The 21,723-nt window shown below is 46.9% G+C and overlaps 1 protein-coding gene across 3 annotated transcripts in view; it reads left to right on the top strand.

The window, feature by feature from the left end:
- Positions 1-281: 281 nt before the first annotated feature.
- HDAC1 (histone deacetylase 1) overlaps positions 282-21,723 on the top strand; it is a 41,795-nt gene continuing 20,353 nt past the window's right edge. Inside the window, exons 1-2 of one of the 3 annotated variants that reach the window (XM_054561614.2) lie at positions 282-571; positions 10,931-11,043. In XM_054561614.2, coding sequence (XP_054417589.1) covers positions 523-571; positions 10,931-11,043 — 162 coding nt within the window. In that variant the 5' untranslated portion in view covers positions 282-522. 3 annotated transcript variants of the gene reach the window in all.

The following is a 21,723-nucleotide window of genomic DNA, read 5'->3' as shown; positions in this document are numbered from 1 at the left end:
TTTTAAAAATTATTTTTCTGTAGCCCTCCTTTGCGGTCACAAACTCGCTTTCTAACCCAGGTTCAGCCCTTTTATTGGCTGAGTGACCTTGTGCAAGTCACTTTTCCCCTGTAGGCCTCGGTTTATTCTCCGTAAAATCAGAAAGTTGGCCTCCGATCTCCAAGCACGCTTTTCACGACGAAGTGGGACTGTTAAGTTTGCAGAGCTGCTTTCCTCCCCCGGGACTGATGGTACGGTCCCCGGGCGGCTCCCCACCCATCTGTCGCAGACCTTGGTACAGGCCCAGGGGGCCCTCGGCGGCCTCTCCGGGCTGCCCTTGCCCCCTGCCGAGTTCCGGGCCCGTGTCTGCGCAAGCTGATTGGCTGGAGCGGTGCCCGGGCTGCGCGGCTATAGGTGAGCCCAGGAGGGGACGGGCGGGGCGGGCCTCAGGCCCGCCCCCTCCCCCCTGGGTCGGACGCTGAGCGGAGCCGCGGGCGGGAGGGCGGACGGACCGACTGACGGTAAGGACGGGAGGCGAGCAAGATGGCGCAGACGCAGGGCACCCGGAGGAAAGTCTGTTACTACTACGACGGTGAGCACCGTCCTCGCGGCGGGGGCGGGGCCAGGCCGGGCCGGACAGGGAACCTGGAGGCTGAGGCTGAGCGCCGATGGGAGGCTGCGGGAGGCTGAGGCGCTGGGGAGAGGCTCGGAGAGGAGGCTGCGAGGGGGAAGTCGAGGCTGAGGGAGGAGGCTGCGAGGAAAGGAGATCAAAGCTGAGACCAAGAGGGGATCGCGTGGGGGAAGCGTGAGGTAATCTTGGTGGGAAGATTCTGAGGAAGTCTGATGTGGAGAGTTTGAGTGGGACTCCTAGAGGGGAGTGTGCGTCGGAGCGGGGAGGCTGAATCTGATGGAGACGGCTGCAAGGATACATTTTCTTGCCGAGAACCCAAAGCTCTTCCCTGCCCCGTCCCTTCCTCATCTTTTCTGAGGGAAGAGTCCTGCACGACTGGTCGCCCGCCTCCCCTCCCCCAGCCTCTGAGCGGGGCCTGCGGTTGCTACTGCGACGTGGGGCGCCAGGGGTTGCAAGGAGAAGGATGCAACCTGTTAAAACAGACTTCTCGCTTAATCTCTCAAGCAGGTCACTGTGTTCGAGGAAGTGTTGAGGGGCTGGGGACGTGGGGTTGATCGGGTCACCCTTCCCAGTGACCGAAGTTCTCTCCGTGTCAGAGCTCAGAGTGTTAGGGGAGCACAGAGAAGTGGCACCGAACTCCACCTGAGGAGTCAGCGAAGGAGGGGACGTCTTAGTTAGGACCTGAAGAACAGGAGTTCTTAGCCAGGCACAGAGAAGGCAAAGATAACAGCAAGTTTCAGAGGCAAAAGAGAGGACAGGACCTTTGAAAAACAGGCATTTGGCCGGGCACGGTGGCTCACGCCTGTAATCCCAGCACTTTAGGAGGCCGAGGCTGGTGGATCACCTGAGGTCAGGAGTTCGAGACCAGCCTGGCCAACATGGTGAAACCCCATCTCTACTAAAAATACAAAATTAGCCGCTCATGGTGGTGTGCGCCTGTAATCCCAGCTACTCTGGAGCCTAAGGCAGGAGAATCCCTTAGAACCCGGGAGGCAGAGGTTGCAGTGAGCTGAGATCGTGCCACTGCACTCCAGCTTGGACAACAGAGCAAGCCTCTGTCTAAAAAAAAAAGATGTAAATAGGGACCGGACCATGAAGGGCTGGGCATGCTGTCCCAAGGAAGTTGGACTTTATTGAGGGCACTTGTGAGTGATTCAAGTTTTATGCAGGTTAGTGACATCATCAGGTTTATATCTTAGAAATTAAAGTCATGGGGGCCAGGTGCAGTGGCTCACGCCTCTAATCCCAGTACTTTGGGAGGCTAAGGCAGGCAGATCACCCAAGGCCAGGAGTTCAGGACCAGCCTGGCCAACACCGTGAAACCCCATCTCTACTAAAAATACAAAATTTAGGCTGGGCGCAGTGGCTCACACCTGTAATCTCAGCACTATGGGAGGCTGAGGCGGGCGGATCATGAGGTCAGGAGTTCAAGACCAGCCTGACCAACATGGTGAAATCCCGTCTCTACTAAAAATACAAAAATTACCCGGGTGTGGTGGCACGCACCTGTAATCCCAGCTACTCAGGAGGCTGAGGCAGGAGAGTTGCTTGAACCCAGGAGACAGAGGTTGCAGTGAGCCAAGATTGCGCCGCTGCACTCCAGCCTGGGCAACAGGGTGAGACTCCATCTCAAAAAAAAAAAAAAAAAAATTAGCGAGGTGTGGTGGCACATGCCTGTAGTCCCAGCTACTCAGGAGGCTGAGGCGCGAGAATTGTTTGAACCTGGGAGGCAGAGGTTATAGTGGGCTGAGATCTCACCACTGCACTCCGTCCTGGGCAACAGAGCGAGACTTCGTCTCAAAAAAACAAACAAAAAAAGAAATTCAGATTGTAGGGGTAAGGAAGAAGGCATGGATCGCAAGCTCCTGGTGTGGGCAATATTTTTTTTTTTTTTGAGACGATGTCTAGCTCTGTCACCCAGGCTGGAGTGCAGTGGCTTGATCTCGGCTCACTGCAACTGCAACCTCCACCTCCCAGATTCAAGGGATTCTCGTGCCTCAGCCTCCTGAGTAGCTGGGATTACAGGCGTGCGCCACCATGCCTGGCTAATTTTTGTATTTTTATTAGAGATGGGGTTTCACGATGTTGGCCAGGCTGGTCTCAAACTGACCTCCAGTGCTCCGTCTGCCTCAGCCTCCCAAAGTGCTGGGATTATAGGCATGAGCCGCACTTCCTGGCCTCTGATGTGGGCAATTTGATGGTGAGTGTTTGGAGGTTTGGAGAATGCCATGTCAGTTGATAATTTTTTTTTTTTTTTTTTTGATACGGAGTCTTGCTCTGTCGCCCAGGCTGGAGTGCAGTGGCGCAATCTCAGCTCACTGCTGCAAGCTCCACCTCCCGGGTCCACGCCATTCTCCTGCCTCAGCCTCTCGAGTAGCTGGGTCTACAGGCGCCCACCACCATGCCTGGCTAATTTTTTGTATTTTTAGTAGAGACGGGGTTTCACCATGTTAGCCAGGATGGTCTGGATCTCCTGACCTCATGATCAGCCCGCCTCGGCCTCCCAAAGTGCTGGGATTACAGGCGTGAGCCACCGCACCCGGCCCCAACTTTTTTTTTTTTTTTAAACTTCTAGAGACGGGGTCTCAATATGTTGCCCAGGCTTGTCTTGAACTCCTGGGCCTGGCCTCAAGCAATCCTGCCACCTTGGCCTCCCAAAGTCCTGGGATTACAGGCCTAAGCCACTGTTTTTTTGTTGTTGTTTGTTTGTTTAGAAATAACTATTGATAACTGTTAAGATGTTTAGGGGACATCCAAGTAGAGGCATCCAGTAGGCAGTTTAGAAGACAGACATTTTTTGGTAGTCATCAGTATCTTAGTCTGCTATAACAGAACACTGTTTATAAAGAACAGAAATTGCTGAATGTGGTGGCTCACGCCTATAATCCCAGTACTTTGGGAGGCTGGGACGGACGGTTCTCTTGAGCCCAGGAGTTTGAGACCAGCCTGGGCAACATAGGGAGACCCTGTCTCTACAAAAAGTAAAAAAATTAGCTGGGCATGATGGCATGTGCCTGTAGAGAGGCTGAAGTGGGAGGATCACTTGATCCTGGGAGGTCAACTCTGCAGTGAGCCATGATCGCACCACTGCACTCCAGCCTGGGGGACAGAGTGAGACCTTGTGTCAAAAAAAAAAAAAAGAACATAAATGTATTTCTCATAGTTCTGGAGGCTGAGAAATCCAAGGCTAGAAAGTCCAAGATCAGGGTGCCAGCATTTGGTGTCTGGTGAGGGTCTGGTTTCTACTTCCCATGTGGTGCTTTGAATTCAGTGTCTTCACATGACAGAAGGTGGAAAGGCAAAAAAGGATAAACTCTGTTTTTTTATAAGGCCGTTAATGTATTAGTGAGGATGGTAGAGCCCTTGAGACCTAAACACCTCCCAAAAGGCTCCACTTCCAAGCACTGTTGGCATTGGGGATTATATTTCCAACACATGAATTTTGGGGGACACATTCAGACCATAGCAATCAACATATGGATAGTTATTTTATTTATTTGTTTGTTTGTTTGTTGTAGAGATGTTGTCTTGCCATGTTGTCCAGGCTGACCTTGAACTCCTGGGCTCAGCCTCCCAAAGTGCTGGGATTATAGACATGAGCCACCGTTCCTGGCTGCTAGCAATTTTAATTATAGTAAATTTAGTCATAAAGGATGCAGTCACCCAAGAAGTTATATAGAATTCCAGGGTGGAATTCTAAGGAAGTGGATTGAGGAAAAGTTTAGTGCCCCTCATGCTGTGTACTCCCCCGTGATAGTATTTGTCACTGTATAGAGGAATTGCCCATTTACTTGGTCATATTTCTTGTAGACAGGAGGCTCTTTAGGGAAAGGGGCCTTGTCTACCTCTGTATCCCCAGCACCAAAAACAATGCCTGGCTCATGGTAGGTTCTCAATAAATATTTGTTGATTAAATGTATAATGATATAGAGTGAGGGGCCGGAGAGGTAAGTGAACCAGAAAGTACTGGGTTGCAGAAGCTAAAGAAGGGAGGGATTGGGCAAGTGTTGGCAGCAATTGAGGCAGAAGCTAGATTGTGGCAGATTGCAGTACGTGGATGGCTAGCTGAAGAGGAGACATCAGGTTGAACCCTTTTTTTGGAGACAGGGTCTCACTCTGTCACTCAGGCTGGAGTGTAGTGGCACAATCCTGGCTCACTACCACCTCTGCCTCCCAGACTCAAGCAATCCTCCCACCTCAGCCTTCCAAGTAGCTGGAACCATAGGTGTGTACCCTTTTTGTATTTTTTGTTTAGAAGACAAATGGTTGTCTTTTGTTTAGAGACAGGATTTCGCCATGTTGCCCAGGCTGGTCTCAAACTCCTGAGCTCAAGTGATCTACCCGCCTCGGCCTCCCAAAGTGCTGGGTTTACAGGCGTGAGCCACCATGCCCAGCTGGTTGAACCCTTTTAAAGGGAAGCTTGTGTGAGGTAGGGAGAGAGGATTATTGATAAGGGAGATGTAGTGGCTAAAAGTTGAGCATATTGAAATAATTCTTATGGAAAACAGCCAGAAGAGAGGGAGAGGGTGAAGATACAGAAAAAGGGACTAGTAGTGATGGAGCTTCCTGAGGAGACCAGGAGCTTCCTGAGGAGATGGAAACCGGAGCCCAGCTAGAGACACTAACCTTCAACAAATTCCTTTGTGATGCGAGGGTAAATGGCAAGGAAAAGTTCAAATGGAGGTAAGTTTGAAGAGGAGAAGATAAGGAGAAAGTTGAGGGAGTTCTCAAGATGAGGAAAGAGAATATTCCTTTTCCTGAGGGTGGGGTAGGGCAGTTGGTAGAGCAGGAATCTTGAAGAGAGGAGATTTAAATAGCTTTTGCAAAAGTGGGGGGCTAGGGAAAGAAATTTGGAAGGATTGCTGGCAGTGATGAGAATCATTTTGAGGCTGGAACCTGTGATTTTTGTAGTCATACCATTTTGCACAGTTTTATGATAACATTGTCAGTTTAAAAGAAGAAATAAATGGGCCGGGCATGGTGGTTCACGCCTGTAATCCCAGTAGTTTGGGAGGCCAAGGCGGAAGGATCACTTGAGGCCAGGCGTTCAAGACCAGCCTGGGCAACAAAATGAGACCCCCCCAGCTCTACAAAACAACACAAAAAAATAAGCTGGGTGTGGTGGCACGTGCCTGTAATCACAGCTACTTGGGAGGTTGAGGTGGGAGACTGAGGCAGGTGGATGGTTTGAGCCCAGCTGGAGCCTGCAGTGACCCATAATGGCACCACTGCACTCAGCCTGAGTGACAAAGCAAGACCCTGCCTCAAAAAAAGAAAAAGAAAAAGAAAAAGTAGAAGGACCTCAGTCTTTAGATAAGGGAATACACTTCTTTTTTTGGGTGGGGACAGTGTCTTGCTCTGTCGCCCAGGCTGGAGTGCAGTGGCGCGATCTCGGCTCACTGCAAGCTCTGCCTCCAGGGTTCATGCCATTCTCCTGCCTCAGCCTACCAAGGAGCTGGGATGGGAGGCTCATGACACTACGCCTGGCTAATTTTTTTTTTTTTTTTTTTTTTTTTTTTGAGACGGAGTCTTGCTCTTTCACCCAGGCTGGAGCGCAGTGGCGCGATCTGGGCTCACTGCAACCTCCGCCTCCCAGGTTCACGCCATTCTCCTGCCTCAGCCTCCCGAGTAACTGGTACTACAGGTGCCTACCACCACGCCTGGCCAATTTTTTGTATTTTTAGTAGAGACAGGGTTTCACCGTGTTAGCCAGGATGGTCTCCATCTCCTGACCTTGTGATTCGCCCACCTCGGCCTCCCAAAGTGGTGGGATTACAGGCGTGAGCCGCCGCGCCCGGCCTTTTTCTTTTTTTTGAGACCGAGTTTTGCTCTTGTTGCCCAGGCTGGAGCGCAGTGGCGCAATCTCAACTCACTGCAACCTCCGCCTCCCGGGTTCAAGCGATTCTCCTGCCTCAGCCTTCCTGAGTAGGTGGGATTACAGGCATATGCCACCACGCCTGGCTAATTTTGTATTTTTAGTAGAGATGGGGTTTCTCCATGTTGGTCAGGCTGGTCTTGAACTCTCGACCTCAGATGATCCGCCCGCCTCGGCCTCCCAAAGTGTTGGGATTACAGGCGTGAGCCACCGTGCCCGGCAATTTTTTGTATTTTTAGTAGAGACGGGTTTCACCTTGTTAGCCAGGATGGTCCTTACCTCATGATCCACCCGTCTCGGCCTCCCAAAGTGCTGGGATGACAGGCGTGAGCCACCAGGCCCAGCCGGGAATAGACTTCTTACTTGAGAAACTGAGTTTTGCAGTGAGGTCATTACTTTGGGATTCAGATTTGGCTCTGCCATTGAGAAGCTTTGTAATATCAGGCAAGTCTCCTTACATTTCAGATTACTCTCCTATGAAATCAAAATGATAGGAGTTCCTATTATGAGAACAATGATGGGAAAGGTCTTTAAGAGTTTAAAGTATGGCTGGCGCCATGGCTTACGTCTGTAATCCCAGCACTTTGAGAGGCCGAGGTGGGCAGATCACTTGAGGTCAGGAGTTCAAGACAAGCCTGGCCAACATGGTGAAACCCTGACTCTACTAAAAATACAAAACTTAGCCAGACGTGGTGGCACATGTCTGTAATCCCAGCTACTCAGGAGGCTGAGGCAGGAGAATTGTTTGAACCCGGGAGGCAGAGGTTGCAGTGAGCCTGAGATCGCACCACTGCACTCCAGCCTGGGTGACAGAGTAAGACTCTGTCTCCAAAAATTAAAATTAAGTAGTACCTAAATAAAAAGGACCATTTCTTTTAAAGTCTCTCAGCAACCTGATTAAGATATAGAGATATATCTTTATTTTAATTATGGTAAATTTAATCATAAAGGATGCAGTCACCCAAGAAGTTACATAGAAGAGGATCCAGGGTGGAATTCTAAGGAAGTGGACAGTGCCCCTCATGCTGTGTGCTCCCCCGTCATAGCATTTGTCAGTGTGTATAGGAATACACACAGCACGGGTTGGCAAACTAATTAAAAACTGTTAAGAAAAGGATAGTTGGCCTGCACTGTTGGAGGCTCACATCTGTAATCCCAGCACTTTAGAAGGCTGATCAGGAGTTTGAAACCAGCCTGGGCAACAAAGCAAGATGCCATCTCTACAAACAAACAAACAAACAAAAACATCAAAAAAAAAAACATAAAAAGAAAAGGATGCTGTCTCAGAGCCCCACCCTCACTACCCTCACCTCAGATACTCCCTTAACCTTCTAGATAAGATATCTTAGTCCCCCAGGTCTGAGCCTTGGCTAGATCCAGGCTTGATAGGCAAGGGAGTTGCTAGGGATCAAGCCTCATGCCTTTTTTTCACTGGGTGCCTAGAGCTCTGCCTCATCCTAATAAATCTCTAAGGAGAGATCTTTGGGTGTGTAGTTCACTTGATTTTGCAACATTGTTCAAGGAACTTTCTATTAGGTAGACTTATAGAGCCCTCTAGATTAAGTGCAAACTGAAGTAGGTACCTGAGAAGCCCAATGTAGGGCCTGGCGCGGTGGCTCACGCCTGTAATCCCAGCACTTTGGGAGGCTGAGGTGGGCGGATCACGAGGTCAGGAGATCAAGACCATCCTGGCTAACACGGTGAAACTCCGTCTCTACTAAAAGTACAAAAAAAATTAGCCGGGCTTGGTGGCAGGCATCTGTAGTCCCAGCTACTCGGGAGGCTGAGGCAGGAGAATGGCGTGAACCCTGGAGGCAGAGCTTGCAGTGAGCCGAGATTGCACCACTGCACTCCAGCCTGGGCGACAGAGCGAGACTGTCTCAAAAAAAAAAGAAAAAAGGAAAATCCGATGTAGCTTTTAGCATATTGGATTTGGAGTCCGAAGAGTGGACTCCAGATCATTCATTAGCTGTGTGATCTTGAGCAGGCACTTAACTTCTCTGAGTCTCAATTCAATTCATTGAGTCTTTATTGAGCCTCTGTGATATACAAGGCATATTAATCCTTGCCTTCAAGGGGTACCCAGTCTTGTGGATGTAGTCATGTAAATAATTCAGATATAAAACAATCCTAGCACTTTGGGAGGCTGAGGTGGGCATATCACTTGAGGTGAGGAGTTCCAGACCAGCCGGGCCAACATAGTGAAACCCCACCTCCACTAATGAAAATTAGCTGGGTTTGGTGGCACACACCTGTAATCCCAGCAACTTAGGAGGCTGAGGCAGGAGAACTGCTTGAACCTGGGAGGCAGAGGTTGCAGTGAGCCGCCGAGATAGCACCATTGCACTCCAGCCTAGGCGACAGAGTGAGACTCTGTCTCAAGAAATAAAAAAAGAAAAGAAAAGAAAACTAATGAAGTGCTGTATACAAATTGCATGTAGAGGAAAAGACCATTTATTTTGATCAAGAAAGGGTTTGGAGCTTGAGGTGGGCTTTGTAGTATGAGCATCATCAGAGAAAGGAGGATATTTCAGGTCAAAGGAATAGTCTGCACAGAGGATACTGTGGTGTGAAGGTGAATGTCATGTTCAGGATACTGATCATAATCTGGTGTGTCTGGAGCACGGATTGGCAAACTTTTTCTGTATAGGGCCAGATAGTAAATATTTTAGGCTTTATTTTGCCATATGCGTGGGTGTCTGTGGCAACTAAACTGCTTAGCTCTGCCACTGTAGTGTGAAAACAGCTATAGAGGAACTGTAAACGAATGGGCATGGCTGTGTTCCAATAAAATTTTATTTACCAAAACAGGCAACTAGTTGTATTTGTCCCAAGGGCCATAGTTTGCCTGCTCCCCAGTCTAGAGCAAAGAGAGAGAGAGAGAGAGAGAGAGTGTATGTGTGTGTGTTGTGGGAAAGGGTGGTAGCAGGAGATGAAGCTGGAAAGGCAGGTTAAGAAAGTCCTTGGATGAAGCTGGAAAGGCAGATTAAGAAAGTCTTTGGCCGGGCGCGGTGGCTCACGCTTGTAATCCCAGCACTTTGGGAGGCCGAGGCGGGCGGATCACGAGGTCAGGAGATCGAGACCACGGTGAAACCCTGTCTCTACTAAAAATACAAAAAATTAGCCGGGCGTGGTGGCAGGCGCCTGTAGTCCCAGCTACTCGGGAGGCTGAGGCAGGAGAATGGCGTGAACCCTGGAGGCGGAGCATGCAGTGAGCCTAGATCACGCCACTGCGCTCCAGCCTGGGCAACAGAGCGAGACTCTGTCTCAAAAAAATAAATAAATAAAATAAAGTCCTTGAATGCTGGCCAGGCGCGGTGGCTCACACCTGTAATCCCAGCACTTTGGGAGGCCGAGGTGAGTGGATCAACTGAGGTTAGGAGTTTTTGAGACCAGCCAGCCTGGCCAACAAGGTGAAACCCCTTCTCTACTAAAAATACAAAAATTAGCCAGGCATGGTGGCACATGCCTGTGATCCCAGCTACTTGAGAGGCTGAGGCAGGAGAATTGTTTGAACCCAGGAGGCGAAGGTTGCAGTGAGCTGAGATTGCACCACTGCACTCCAGCTTGGGCAACAGATCGAGACGTCTCAAAAAAAAGAAAGTCCTTGAATGCCAGTCTTCTGAAGTTATTATTATTAAATTTTGAGACCCAGGCTGGTCTTGAACTCCTGGGCTCAAGTGATTTTCCTGCCTCAGCCTCCAGAGTAACTGGGATTACAGGCTCATGCCACCATGCCTATCTCTATTAAAGTTATTCTTTACTCTTTATCCTGTAGGGGATGGGGAGCCATAAGGATTTTTTGAGCGAAGGAGTGGTGTTATCAGAATTGTGGATTAGGAAAATAACACTGGTGACAGTGTGGCAGGTAGTGTGAATTGAAGGTAGAGGGACCAATTAGAAGGCTAGTGTTATAGATTAAGCATGTGATAAGTTTTAGTTTTCTTATCTGTAAGGTTAGAATAATAATACCCCCTGTCCTACCCATGTTACTGTGAGGATCCAGTAAGAAAACGAAGTGAATGTGCTTTGACACCATAAGTGTTACAATATGTAAGAGGTGAACTGTGGCTTCTAATAATTCTGAGTAGTGATGGTTATTTTTCTGTTGTGGGAGGGAATTCCTTGGAGGTATAGTGAGGTGAATAATTTCACTGGCTGTTGTTCCCCAGTAGCTTTGAAATGAACCCCTCTTGCTATGTAGTGCCTGTGGGTTCCAGAAGAAAGTGAGCTAGACCGAACCTTAAATGTTGACCTCACCAGGGTCCCTGCTTTTTTTTTTTTTTTTTTCTTTTGGAGTTACCCTTCAAAATGTGGGAGAGAATCTTGGAAACTAGAAATGAGCCAGAAAGAATTTGACTGGGAGTTCGCTGTAAAAATTCCTGGGTTCTCCTGGGAGTGTATGTCTAACTGTGTTAGTGAAACTGTCACTCTCTCTTCTTCAGGGGATGTTGGAAATTACTATTATGGACAAGGCCACCCAATGAAGCCTCACCGAATCCGCATGACTCATAATTTGCTGCTCAACTATGGTCTCTACCGAAAAATGGAAATCTATGTGAGTTACCAGAAGTGCTACCGCTCCCTAACCTCATCTGCTCTGGTTCCCCATATGCCGTTCATTATCTCATTTTCTCCACCGCTCATTCACTCATTCATCAAATGCATGTTGACTGCTGTTACAAGGCAGGTACTGTAAATAATAAAGATTTTTGGCTGGGCATGGTGGCTCACGCCTGTAATCACAACACTTGAGGAGGTGGAGGCAAGAGGATCACTTGAGCCTAGGAGTTCTAGGCCAGCCTGGGCAACATAGGGAGACCCTATCTCTACAACAAAATTTAAAAATTAGCTGGCCATGGTGGCATGTGCCTGTGGTCCCAGATACTTGGGAGGCTAAGGTGGGAAGACTGCTTGAGCCTGGGAGGTCGAGGCTGTAGTGAGCTATGATTGTGCCACTGCATTCCAGCTTGGGGGACAGGGCAAGACTCTGTCTTAAAAAAACAAAGCCAGGTGCGGTGGCTCATGCCTGTCATTCTAGCACTTTGGGAGGCTGAGATGGGCAGATTGCTTGAGCCCAGGAGTTCGAGACCATCCTGGTCAACATGGCAAGACCTCATCTCTACAAAAAATTAGCCAGGCATGGTGGCACATGCCTGTAGTCCCGGCTACTTAGGAGCCTAAGTAAGGTAGGAGGATCATTCTGAGTCTGGGAAGCAGAGGTTACAGTGAGCCGTGATTGCACCACTGTGCTCCAGCCTGAGTGACAGAGTGAGACCCTGTCTCAAAAAACAAAACAAAACCACAAAACCAAAAATTTAATGCCTAAATAAGAGTGACTGGGACCATGTTGAAGTAGATGCCAAATCTGTAGTTATTAGAGAGTACAGACAGTCTAACCTGTAGATTCAGCTACAGGTGATTTTTCACTGATCTTTGAGTTTTTAAAGAGAAGCTGGAAATCCAGATTATTATGTGAAATCTCCTAGGTTTAACATGTTATCCCAAGAAACCTTGTCTGTACAAAAAATACGAAAAAAAATTAGCTGGTATCCTGGCCTGCACCTGTAGTCCCAGCTATCTGGGAGGCTGAGGTGGGAGGGTCACTTGAGCCTGGGAGGTCAAGGCTGCGGTGAGCCGTGATTGCACCACTGCACTCCAGCCTAGGTGACAGAATGAGATTTTGTCTCAAAAAAAAGTTAACCCAGAGTTTTTGCTTTTTGGTTTTTATTTTAAGCATGTATACAAACTAAACACATTAGTATATCTGTAGACCAAATAGGTCCAATGGTTCCCAGTTTTAACCTCTCTGGAGACAGTGAGGAGGAACAAGTGAAGGGTTTTAAATGAAAGAGAGATAGGAACAGGCATGCATTTTAGAAGCAGGGAGGCTAGGTAAGTCGCTGTTACAAGAGTCCAAATGAGAAAATAAAGAGGGACTGGAGGTGATGTTGCCTTACTACATAAGAATCTGTGGTTAAAGTCTGTTTCTACAGCTTGAGTAACCTACCAACAGTGGTATTTTTGTCACCATTCCAGAGACTGAAAGGAGATGAGTGTTCTTTCCTAGATGGCCTTGTCATGTCTCTGGAGCCAGTAGAGGCAACTGGGGAAGCAAGGAAGGAAAGTAGAGGAGTAGACAGACCTTGGGACTACAGAGCTTTTTTAGGTGTGAAGGCAGCTGGGAATGAAAAACAGAAAAGGCAGAAGATATTTTTAGGTACTCTAGGGAGCAGACTATCTCTGCTCCCTAGAGCTCTGCTCCCTGTAGGCTGGAGTGCAGTGGCGTGATCATAGCTCACTACAGCCTTGAACTCCTGGGCTCAAGTTATCTTCCCACCTCAGCCTCCCAAGTAGCTAGGACTACAGGCAGGCACCACCATGCCTGGCTTTTTTTTTTTTTTTGAGACAGTATCTCACTCTGTCACCCAGACTAGAGTGCAGTGGTGCAATCTTGGCTCACTGCAACCTCTGCTTTCTGGGCTCAAGTGATTCTCCAGCCTCAGCCTGCCAAGTAGCTGGGATTAAAGGTGTAAACCACCATGCCTGGCTAATTTTTTGGTAGAAATGGGGTTTCACCATTTTGCCCAGGCTGGTCTCGAATTCCTGAGCTCAAAGCAATCCGCCTGCCTCGGCCTCCCAAAGTGCTGGGATTACAGGTGTGAGCCACCATACCCAGCCTCTCTTGGCTAATTCAGAAAAATTTTTTGTAGAAACAGGGTCTTGCTGTTTTGTCCAGGCTGGTGTCAAACCCCTGGCCTCAAGAGATCTTCCTACTTTGGTCTCCCAAAGTGCTGAGATTATAAGCATCAGCCACCATGCCTGTATTCTTTTTAAAAAATTATAAAAATGATTTTTATTTTTTACCTGCAGTTCCAAGCACAGTATGTTTTAGTTTTACATGTTTGATTGTTATATAGATGGAGCCATACAGTATTTATTATGTGACTGACTTTTTTTGCTAAACATGTTCTTGAGACTCATCCATGTTGATACATGTAGCTGTATTTATTTTTACTGTATTTCGCTGAAATAAATGTATTCTAGTCTGTTATCTCTTTGATGAGCATTTGATTTGCTTCTGGGATTTGACTATTGCAAATACTGCTGCTATAAACTTTCTTGAACATGTCTCTTGATGCATATATGCTAAAGTTTCACTAAAGGATATACTAGGAGTAGAATTGGGTCAGGACATATGCACATATTCCCCTGGGTTAGATAAAGCCAAAATGGTTTCCAATTGACAGCTATGTAGGAGAATTGCAGTTGCTCTGAGTCCTTGCCAACACTTGATTTTGTCAGATTTCAATTTTGTTGCTAATTTAGGTAGACATGAAATGGTATCTTACTATTATTTTAATTTATATTCCCCTATTGAAATTCCTATTCAACATTTTTGCCCGTTTTCCTATTTGGTTGTCTTTTTTTTTTTTTTTTCTGAGACAGTGTCTCACTCTGGCACTCAGGCTGCAGTGCACTGGTGCCATCTCGGCTCACTGCAACCTCCGCCTCCCAGGCTCAAGCCATCTTTCCACCTCAGCCTCCTGAGTAGCTGGGACCACAGGTGCATGTCACCACACTCGGCTAATTTTTATATTTTTGTAGAGATGGGGTTTTGCTGTGTTAACCAGGCTGGTCTGAAACTCCTAGGCTCAAGTGATCTGCCCACTTCGGCCTCCCTAAGTGCTGAGATTACAGGCATGAGCCACAGTGCCTGACCCATTTCTTTTATATATTAAATGTCCATTTTTGTTCATTCATTGCATATATACTCATCAAGCACCTACTTTGTGCCAGGCAATATGTGTGTGTCTGGTTTTGGGCTCTCTGTTCGGTTGACTTGGTCTGTTTATTGATCCATATGCCAATACCACAGTGGCTTAATTACAGTAGCTTTATATTATAGTAAGTCTTGTTATCTGGTAGCGCAGTCTTCCCACTTTGTTCTTCTGAAAAAGTGATTTGGCTATTTGCCCTTTCACTTTTTTTTTCTTTTTCTTTTTTTTTTTTTTTTTTGAGACAGAGTTTTGCTCTTGTTGCCCAGGCTGGAGTGCAATGGCACGATCTTGGCTCACCGCAATCTCCGCCTCCCGAGTAGCTGGGATTACAGGCATGCGCCACCACGTCCAGCTAATTTTGTATTTTTAGTAGAGATGGGATTTCTCCATGTTGGTCAGGCTGGTCTCGAACTCCCAACCTCAGGTCATCCGCCTGCCTTGGCCTCGCAAAGTCCTGGGATTACAGGTGTGAGCCATGGTGCCCGGCCTCTTTTTCTCTCTTTTAGAGACAGGGTTTTACTCTGTTGCCTGGGCTAGAGTGCAGTGGCACAGTCATAGCTCATTGCAGCCTCAAGCTCCTGGACTCAAGTAATCCTCCCTCCTCAGCCTCCTGAGTAGTACTTCTTTTTAATTTAATTGTGATTTTGATATACATTTCGCTAATTCACCAAGGTTTATGTAGATCTGATTCTGTTGTTTGTTGTTGTTTCTGTAGGTCCTGAACTGTGTTTCTTGTGTATTTTGTGATTTTTGACTGTGGGATAATGCAGTAGCCCACTCTTATCTGAGGGGTGATACTTTCTAGTACGCCCAGTAGATTCCTGAAACCATGGATAGTACTGCACCCTATATATATATTTTTTCTAATACATACATACCTCTGATAAAGCTTAATTTATAAATTAGGTACAGTAAGAAATTAACAATAATAATAAACTAGGACAATTATAGCAATAAGCTGTTTACAGTTTCATGCATAGAAGATTCATTCCTGGCTGGGCGTGGTGGCTCATGTCTGTAATCCCAGCACTTTGGGAGGCCAAAGCCGGTGGATCATCTGAGGTCAGGAGTTTGAGACCACCTTGATTAACATGGTGAAACCCCGTCTCTACTAAAAATACAAAATTAGCCGGACGTGGTGGTGCATACCTGTAATCCTAGCTACTCAGGAGGCTGAGACAGGAGAATCATTTGAACCTGGGAGGCAGAGGTTGCAGTGAGCTGAGATCTCACCATTGCACTCTAGCCTGGGCAACAAGAGTGAAACTCCTTCCCAAAAATAAAAAAAAAGAAGATTCATTCCTCCTGTAGATCTTAGCTCTTAGCGACTTCAGCACAGGATTTTTTTCTTTCCTTATTATATTGAGAACTTTAACCTTTTCATGTAAAGGAAGCACAGCACAGCTTCTCTTTGGCATATCAAAATTGCCAACATCACTACTCTTGGACTTTGGGGCCATTATTAAGTAAAATAAGGGCTTCTTGAACACAAACTCTGTGATACCTTGATAATTGATCTGATTACTGAGAGGGCTACTAAGTGACTCACAGGTGGGTAGTATACAGTGTGGATATGCCAGATAAAGGGATGATTCACACCCAGGGGACAGAGCTGGATGTTACAAAATTTCATCACGAATGGCTCACAATTTGAAACTTATGAATTGCTTCTTTCTGTCATTTTTCATGTAATATTTTTGGACAGTGATTGTGTGTAACTGGAACTGTAGAAACCAAAACTGAGGATAAGAGGGCACTGCTGTATTCTTTGGAACTTTGAGTCCTGGGATGAAGATGGGTTGTTAGAAGGTGACTTGCTTTTACTTTGTAAAAGAGGTGGCATTTGAGGTGAGCTCTTTCCTTCAGAGATTTGGGATAAGGGATGAATTTCAAATAATAGGAAGAACATGAGCACAGACACTGTTGAAAAGCTCTATAGCTCTCTAGATCTTAAGGAAGAGTTGTTTGGAGTATAATATTTGTGAAAGAGAGCAGGGGCAATTAAATTGGGAAAGGAACCTTGTGAAGTTTCTTGATTGCTATATCAAAGAGCTTAGAATCTTTACTTCAGGCCGGGCGCAGTGGCTCACGCCTGTAATCCAGCACTTTGGGAGGCCAAGGCGGGAGGATCACCTGAGGTCAGGAGTTCGAGACCAGCCTGACCAACATGGAGAAACCCCATCTCTACTAAAAATACAAAATTAGCTGGGCGTGGTGTCACATGCCTATAATCCCAGCTACTAGGGAGGCTGAGGCAGAAGAATAGCTTGAACCTGGGAGGCAGAGGTTGCAGTGAGCCGAGATCGTGCCATTGCACTCCAGCCTGGGCAACAAGAGTGAAACTCCGTCTCAAAAAAAAAAAAAAAGAATCTTTACTTCATCAATAGGGTGTTATTGAATGAGAGCAGTATATTAATGTTTTAAGATTTTTGTGATACCAATATGGAAGATGGAAGATGATAAGGCTGGATAGAAATGGGACCAATTAGGAGGCCAAAAATACTCCAAGTGAGATTTAATTTGTGTATGGGTTTTGTTTTGTTTTGTTTTTTAATTTTTATTTATTTATTTTTTTGAGACTGAGTCTTGCTCTGTCACCCAGGCTGGAGTGCAGTGGCGCAATCTCGGCTCACTGCAAGCTCCGCCTCTTGGGTTCATGCCATTCTCCTGCCTCAGCCTCATGAGTAGCTGGGACTACAGGCACCCACCACCACGCCCAGCTAATTTTTTGTATTTTTAGTAGAGATGGGGTTTCACCATGTTAGCCAGGATGGTCTTGATCTCCTGACCTTGTGATCCACCTGCCTCAGCCTCCCAAAGTGCTGGGATTACAGGCGTGAGCCACCGTGCCCGGCCTGTTTTATTTTTTTAGATAGGGTGTTGCTCTGTCATCCAGGCTGGAGTGCAGTGATGTGATCACAGCTCACTGCAGCCTCACCCTCTTGGGCTCAAGTCATCCTCCCAGCTCAGCCTCCCGAGTAGCTGGGACTACACTGTGTGCTACTATACCTGGCTAATTTTTGTATTTTTTGTGGAGATGAGGTTTCACCTTGTTGCCCAAGCTGGTCTCAAAGTGCTGGGCCCAAGCAGTCTACCCCCCTTGGCCTCCCAAAGTGTTAGGATTATAGGCATGAGCCACCACGCCCAGCCAAGAGTTAATTTGTTAGGTCAACAGTTATTCATTGAGCAGCTGCTATATGTCAGGCACCATGCTTGTTGCTTCAAATAAAGATAGAACCTGCTCCTGGCCTCCCAGAGTAGACCAAGCAAACATACAATTTCTATGCAGTTTGGTGAGTGTAATGATAAGGGAAGTACAGGCTTCTCAGGGTAGCATTTCAGAGAGTTTACTTAACTGAGATTCTGAGAGGTCAAGGACAGCTTTTTGGGGGAATTGGCTTTTCTTCTCTTTCTCTCTCTCTTTTTTAAGAGACAGCCTTGGCCAGGTGCGGTGGCTCACGCCTGCAATCCCAGCACTTTGGGAGGCCGAGGCGGGCGGATCACCTGAAGTCAGGAGTTCAAGACAAACCTGGCCCACATGATGAAACCCTGTCTCTACTAAAAATACAAAAATTAGTCGGGCATGGTGGTGGATGCCTGTAATCCCAACTACTCGGGAGGCTGAGGCAGGAAAATTGCTTGAACCTGGGTGGCGGAGATTGCAGTGAGCTGAGGTTGTGCCACTGTACTCCAGCCTGGGCAGCAGAGCGAGTCTCAAAAAAAAAAAAAAAAAAAAAAAAAAAAACCCTCGCTCTGTTGCCCAGGATGGAATGCAGTGGCTGTTCCTAGGTGAGATTATAATGCACTGTAGCCTCAAACTCCTGTCTGTGCTCAAGTGATTCTCCTGCCTTAGCCTCCCAAGTAGTTGAGACTACAAGTGTGTGCCTGGGTTGACTTTTCATTTGCAACCTAAAGGTTGAGTAGAGGGTGAGAGAACAGTGTTGTAGGTCATAGCACGTATAAAGGCCTAAATGTGAGAGAGATGGCCCTTGGGGAAGTGTAAGCAAAATGGTGCTTGGCAGATTGGCACAGTGAATGAGATCAATTCAGTCTCTCAAACGTGTTTTATTTAACTCAAAGTATTTTAAGGGCTTTAGGTTAGTGGCCAACCTTTAAAAAATGAAATTGTCCAGAAAGGATCTGGCAGTTGGGCCCAAATTCCCTCATGGCAGCCATCAGCTAGAGCTGTGTAAATAAAGATTGTCCTCTGCTCACCAGTGTTTTGTTTATGTTTGTTTTAAGCACCAAGCTAGCTAAACTGACTGGCCCTTATGAGTGCTTTGAGTTTGGTGTTCCCTGGGATACAGCACAAAATATTTAGGTGAGTGTAAGAGGGGTGAGCAGGGATCAGATTATTCTGGTTTTCCAAGCCAGTTTAAAGAGTTTGAACTTGATATTTTGAGTAATGAAGCCTTTGAAGTGTTTTTAGAGGGGAGTGACATGATTCAGTTTGCATTTTAAGACTGATAACTCTATAACAGGCACAGTGACACATGCTTGTAATCCCAGCTACTAGCAAGGCTGAGGCAAGAAGATCACTTGAGCCCAGGAGTTTGAGACCAGCCTGGGCAACACAGGGAGATTCTGTCTCTAAATAAAAAAGAAAAAGACAGGCCAGGCGCAGTGGCTCACGCTTGTAATCCCAGCACTTTGGGAGGCTGAGGCGGATGGATCACCTGAGGTCAGCAGTTTGAGACCAGCCTGGCCAACATGGTGAAACCCCGTCTCTACTAAAAATACAAAAATTAGCTGGGGGTGGTGGCGGGCGCCTGTAATCCCAGCTACTCGGGAGGCTGGGGCAAGAGAATTGCTTGAACCTGGGAGGCGGAGGTTGCAGTGAGCCAAGATTGTGCCATTGCACTGCAGCTGGGTGACAAGAGTGAAACTCGGTGAAAAAAAGAAAAAAAAAAAGAGAGAGAGAGAGAGAAAGAGGGAGAGGGAGAGAGAGAGAGAGAAAGAGGGAGAGGGAGGGAGAGAGAGAAAGACAAAGAAGGAAGGAAGGAAAGAAGAGAGAAAAGAAAAAAAAAGAAAGAGAGACAGAAAACTCTGCCTGTAGTATTGAGCATAAATTAACAATGGTTAAGAGGGAGGCTAGGATACCAGTTAGGAGATTGTTGCCAGAATCCAAGTCAAAAAAAGTGGTAGCCCAGGATGGAAGTGGACAGATTTGACAGATAATACATTGGTGGTAGTTTCAAGAGAAGTTGAATGTAGCGGATGAAAAAAGAAGAATCAAAGATGATTCTTGCCTGGTGTGGTGTGGTGGCTCATGCCTGTAATCCTGGTGCTTTGGGAAGCCAAGGCCAGCAGATCACCTGAGGTCAGGAGTTTGAGACTAGCCTGGCCAACATGGTGAAACCCTATCTCTACTAAAAATACAAAAATTAGCCGGGTGTGGTGGCGGTTGCCTGTAATCCCAGCTACTCAGGAGTCTGAGACAGGGGAATTGCTGAACTTGGGCAGCAGAAGTTGCAATGAGCCGAGATTGTGCCATTACACTCCAGCCTGGGTGACAGAGTGAGACTCTGTCTTGAAAAAAAAACAAAGATGATACCCTGGCTTCGATCTTGAACAACTAGGTGGTTGGTGCTGAGAATAGGAAACCTGGGAAAGAAGGACATAGGAAAAATAGGGTAGTAGGTGCAATCAAGATTATGGAGGCATAATGAGAGAGATTGGCAATGGATTGAAACAGGAAGGCAAAAAAGGACAGAGTTTAAAATGACACTTAGGTTTTCAGCCTGAGTGGACGTTGGTATCATTAACAAAAATAGTGAAAGAGAACTTCTGGAAGTTAAGTGGAATTTGAGTGCTTCTAGGCTCTCAACAACAAATTGTTGAGTCCAGTTGAATTTGAAGTGCCTTTAGGATTTGTGGGTGGAGCAGACTGAGAAGCTATTTGAACTGTGAATCTGGAGCTCAGAACTAAGATCAAAATGGAGTTTGTGCAGTCATCTGTGTAGAAGGGATAGCCAGACCAGAGTTTTGATGACATTAGGAAGAGAGTAAAGGGCTTAGTATAGTAAAAAAAACAACTTGGTATTTGGAGCCAAGTCTTTTCTTTCACTGTGGGTGTTTTGGTTTGCCTTTTTAGAGACAGGGTCTCACTATGTTTGCCCAGGCTGGCCTTGAACTCCTGGGCTCAAGTGATCCTTACATCTTAGATTCCTGAGCAGCTGCGACTACAGTGCATGCCACTGTACCTGGCTTCACTCTGGTTGTTTTTGATAAAACAGTATCTGTCGTTCAGTCTTCTTATGCCTTATTAAATTAAGTGAGAATTAAATGAGAGTCAAAGTACCCGGAGCCAGATCTCTGGATTCCTTCCAGTTTACCAGCTGTGTAACCCCAGGCAAATTACTTAACCTCTCTCTTCTGTAGTTTCCTCCCTGTGAAATAAGGATAATAATAGTATGATTTTTTAAAAATTTTTTCTTTGTGACAGAGTTTCACTCTGTTGCCCAGGCTGGAGTGCAGTGGCGTGATCTAAGCTCACTGCAACTTCTGCCTCCTGGATTCAAGCGATTCTCTGCCTCAGCCTCCCGAGTAGCTGGGTTTACAGGCGCCCGCCACCACGCTCAGCTAATTTTTTATATTTTTAGTAGAGATGGGGTTTTACCATGTTGGCCAGACTGGTCTTGAACTCCTGACCTCAAGTGATCTGCCCCGCTCAGCCTCTCAAAGTGCTGGGATTACAGGCATGAGCCACTGTGCCTGGCTATGAACTTTTGTTTTGTTTTGTTTTTTGAGATGGACTCTCGCTCTGTCGCCCAGGCTGGAGTGCAGTGGCATGATCTGGGCTCACTGCAACCTCTGCCTCCTGAGTTCAAGTGATTCTCATGCTGCAGCCTCCTGAGTAGCTGGGATTACAGGAGCCTGCCACCACACCCAGCTAAGTTTTGTATTTTTTGCAGAGATGGGATTTCGCCATGTTGGCCAGGCTGGTTTCAAACTCCTGGCCTCAAGTGATCCTCCCGCCTCGGCCTCCCAAAATGCTGGGATTATAGGCGTGAGCCACTGCACCTGGCCATGAACTTTTAAAAGGTGTTTTTTTGTTTTGTTTTGTTTTTCAGAGATGGGGTCTTGGGAGTCTGAACGTATTCTGGCCCAGAGAGGTTGCCCGATAATTTATTTTATTTTATTTATTTATTTATTTATTTGAGATGGAGTCTCGCTTTGTTGCCCAGGCTGGAACGCAGTGGCATGATCTCAGCTCACTGCAGCCTCTGCCTCCGAGTTCAAGCAATTCTCCTGCCTCAGCCTCCTGAGTAGCTGGGATTCCAGGCACCTGCCATGACGCCTGGCTAATTTTTGTATTTTTATTGGAGATGGGGTTTTGCTATATTGGCCAGGGTGGTCTCGAACTCCTGACCTCAGGTGAGCCACCCACCTTGGCCTCCCAAAGTGCTGGGATTACAGGTGTGAGCCACTGCGCCAGGCCCCGATAATTATTTTAA

The sequence above is a fragment of the Pongo abelii genome, chromosome 1 (genome assembly GCF_028885655.2).
Source record: "Pongo abelii isolate AG06213 chromosome 1, NHGRI_mPonAbe1-v2.0_pri, whole genome shotgun sequence".
Taxonomy (NCBI): Eukaryota; Metazoa; Chordata; class Mammalia; order Primates; family Hominidae; genus Pongo; species Pongo abelii.
This window is presented reverse-complemented; position numbering and strand designations above follow the sequence as displayed.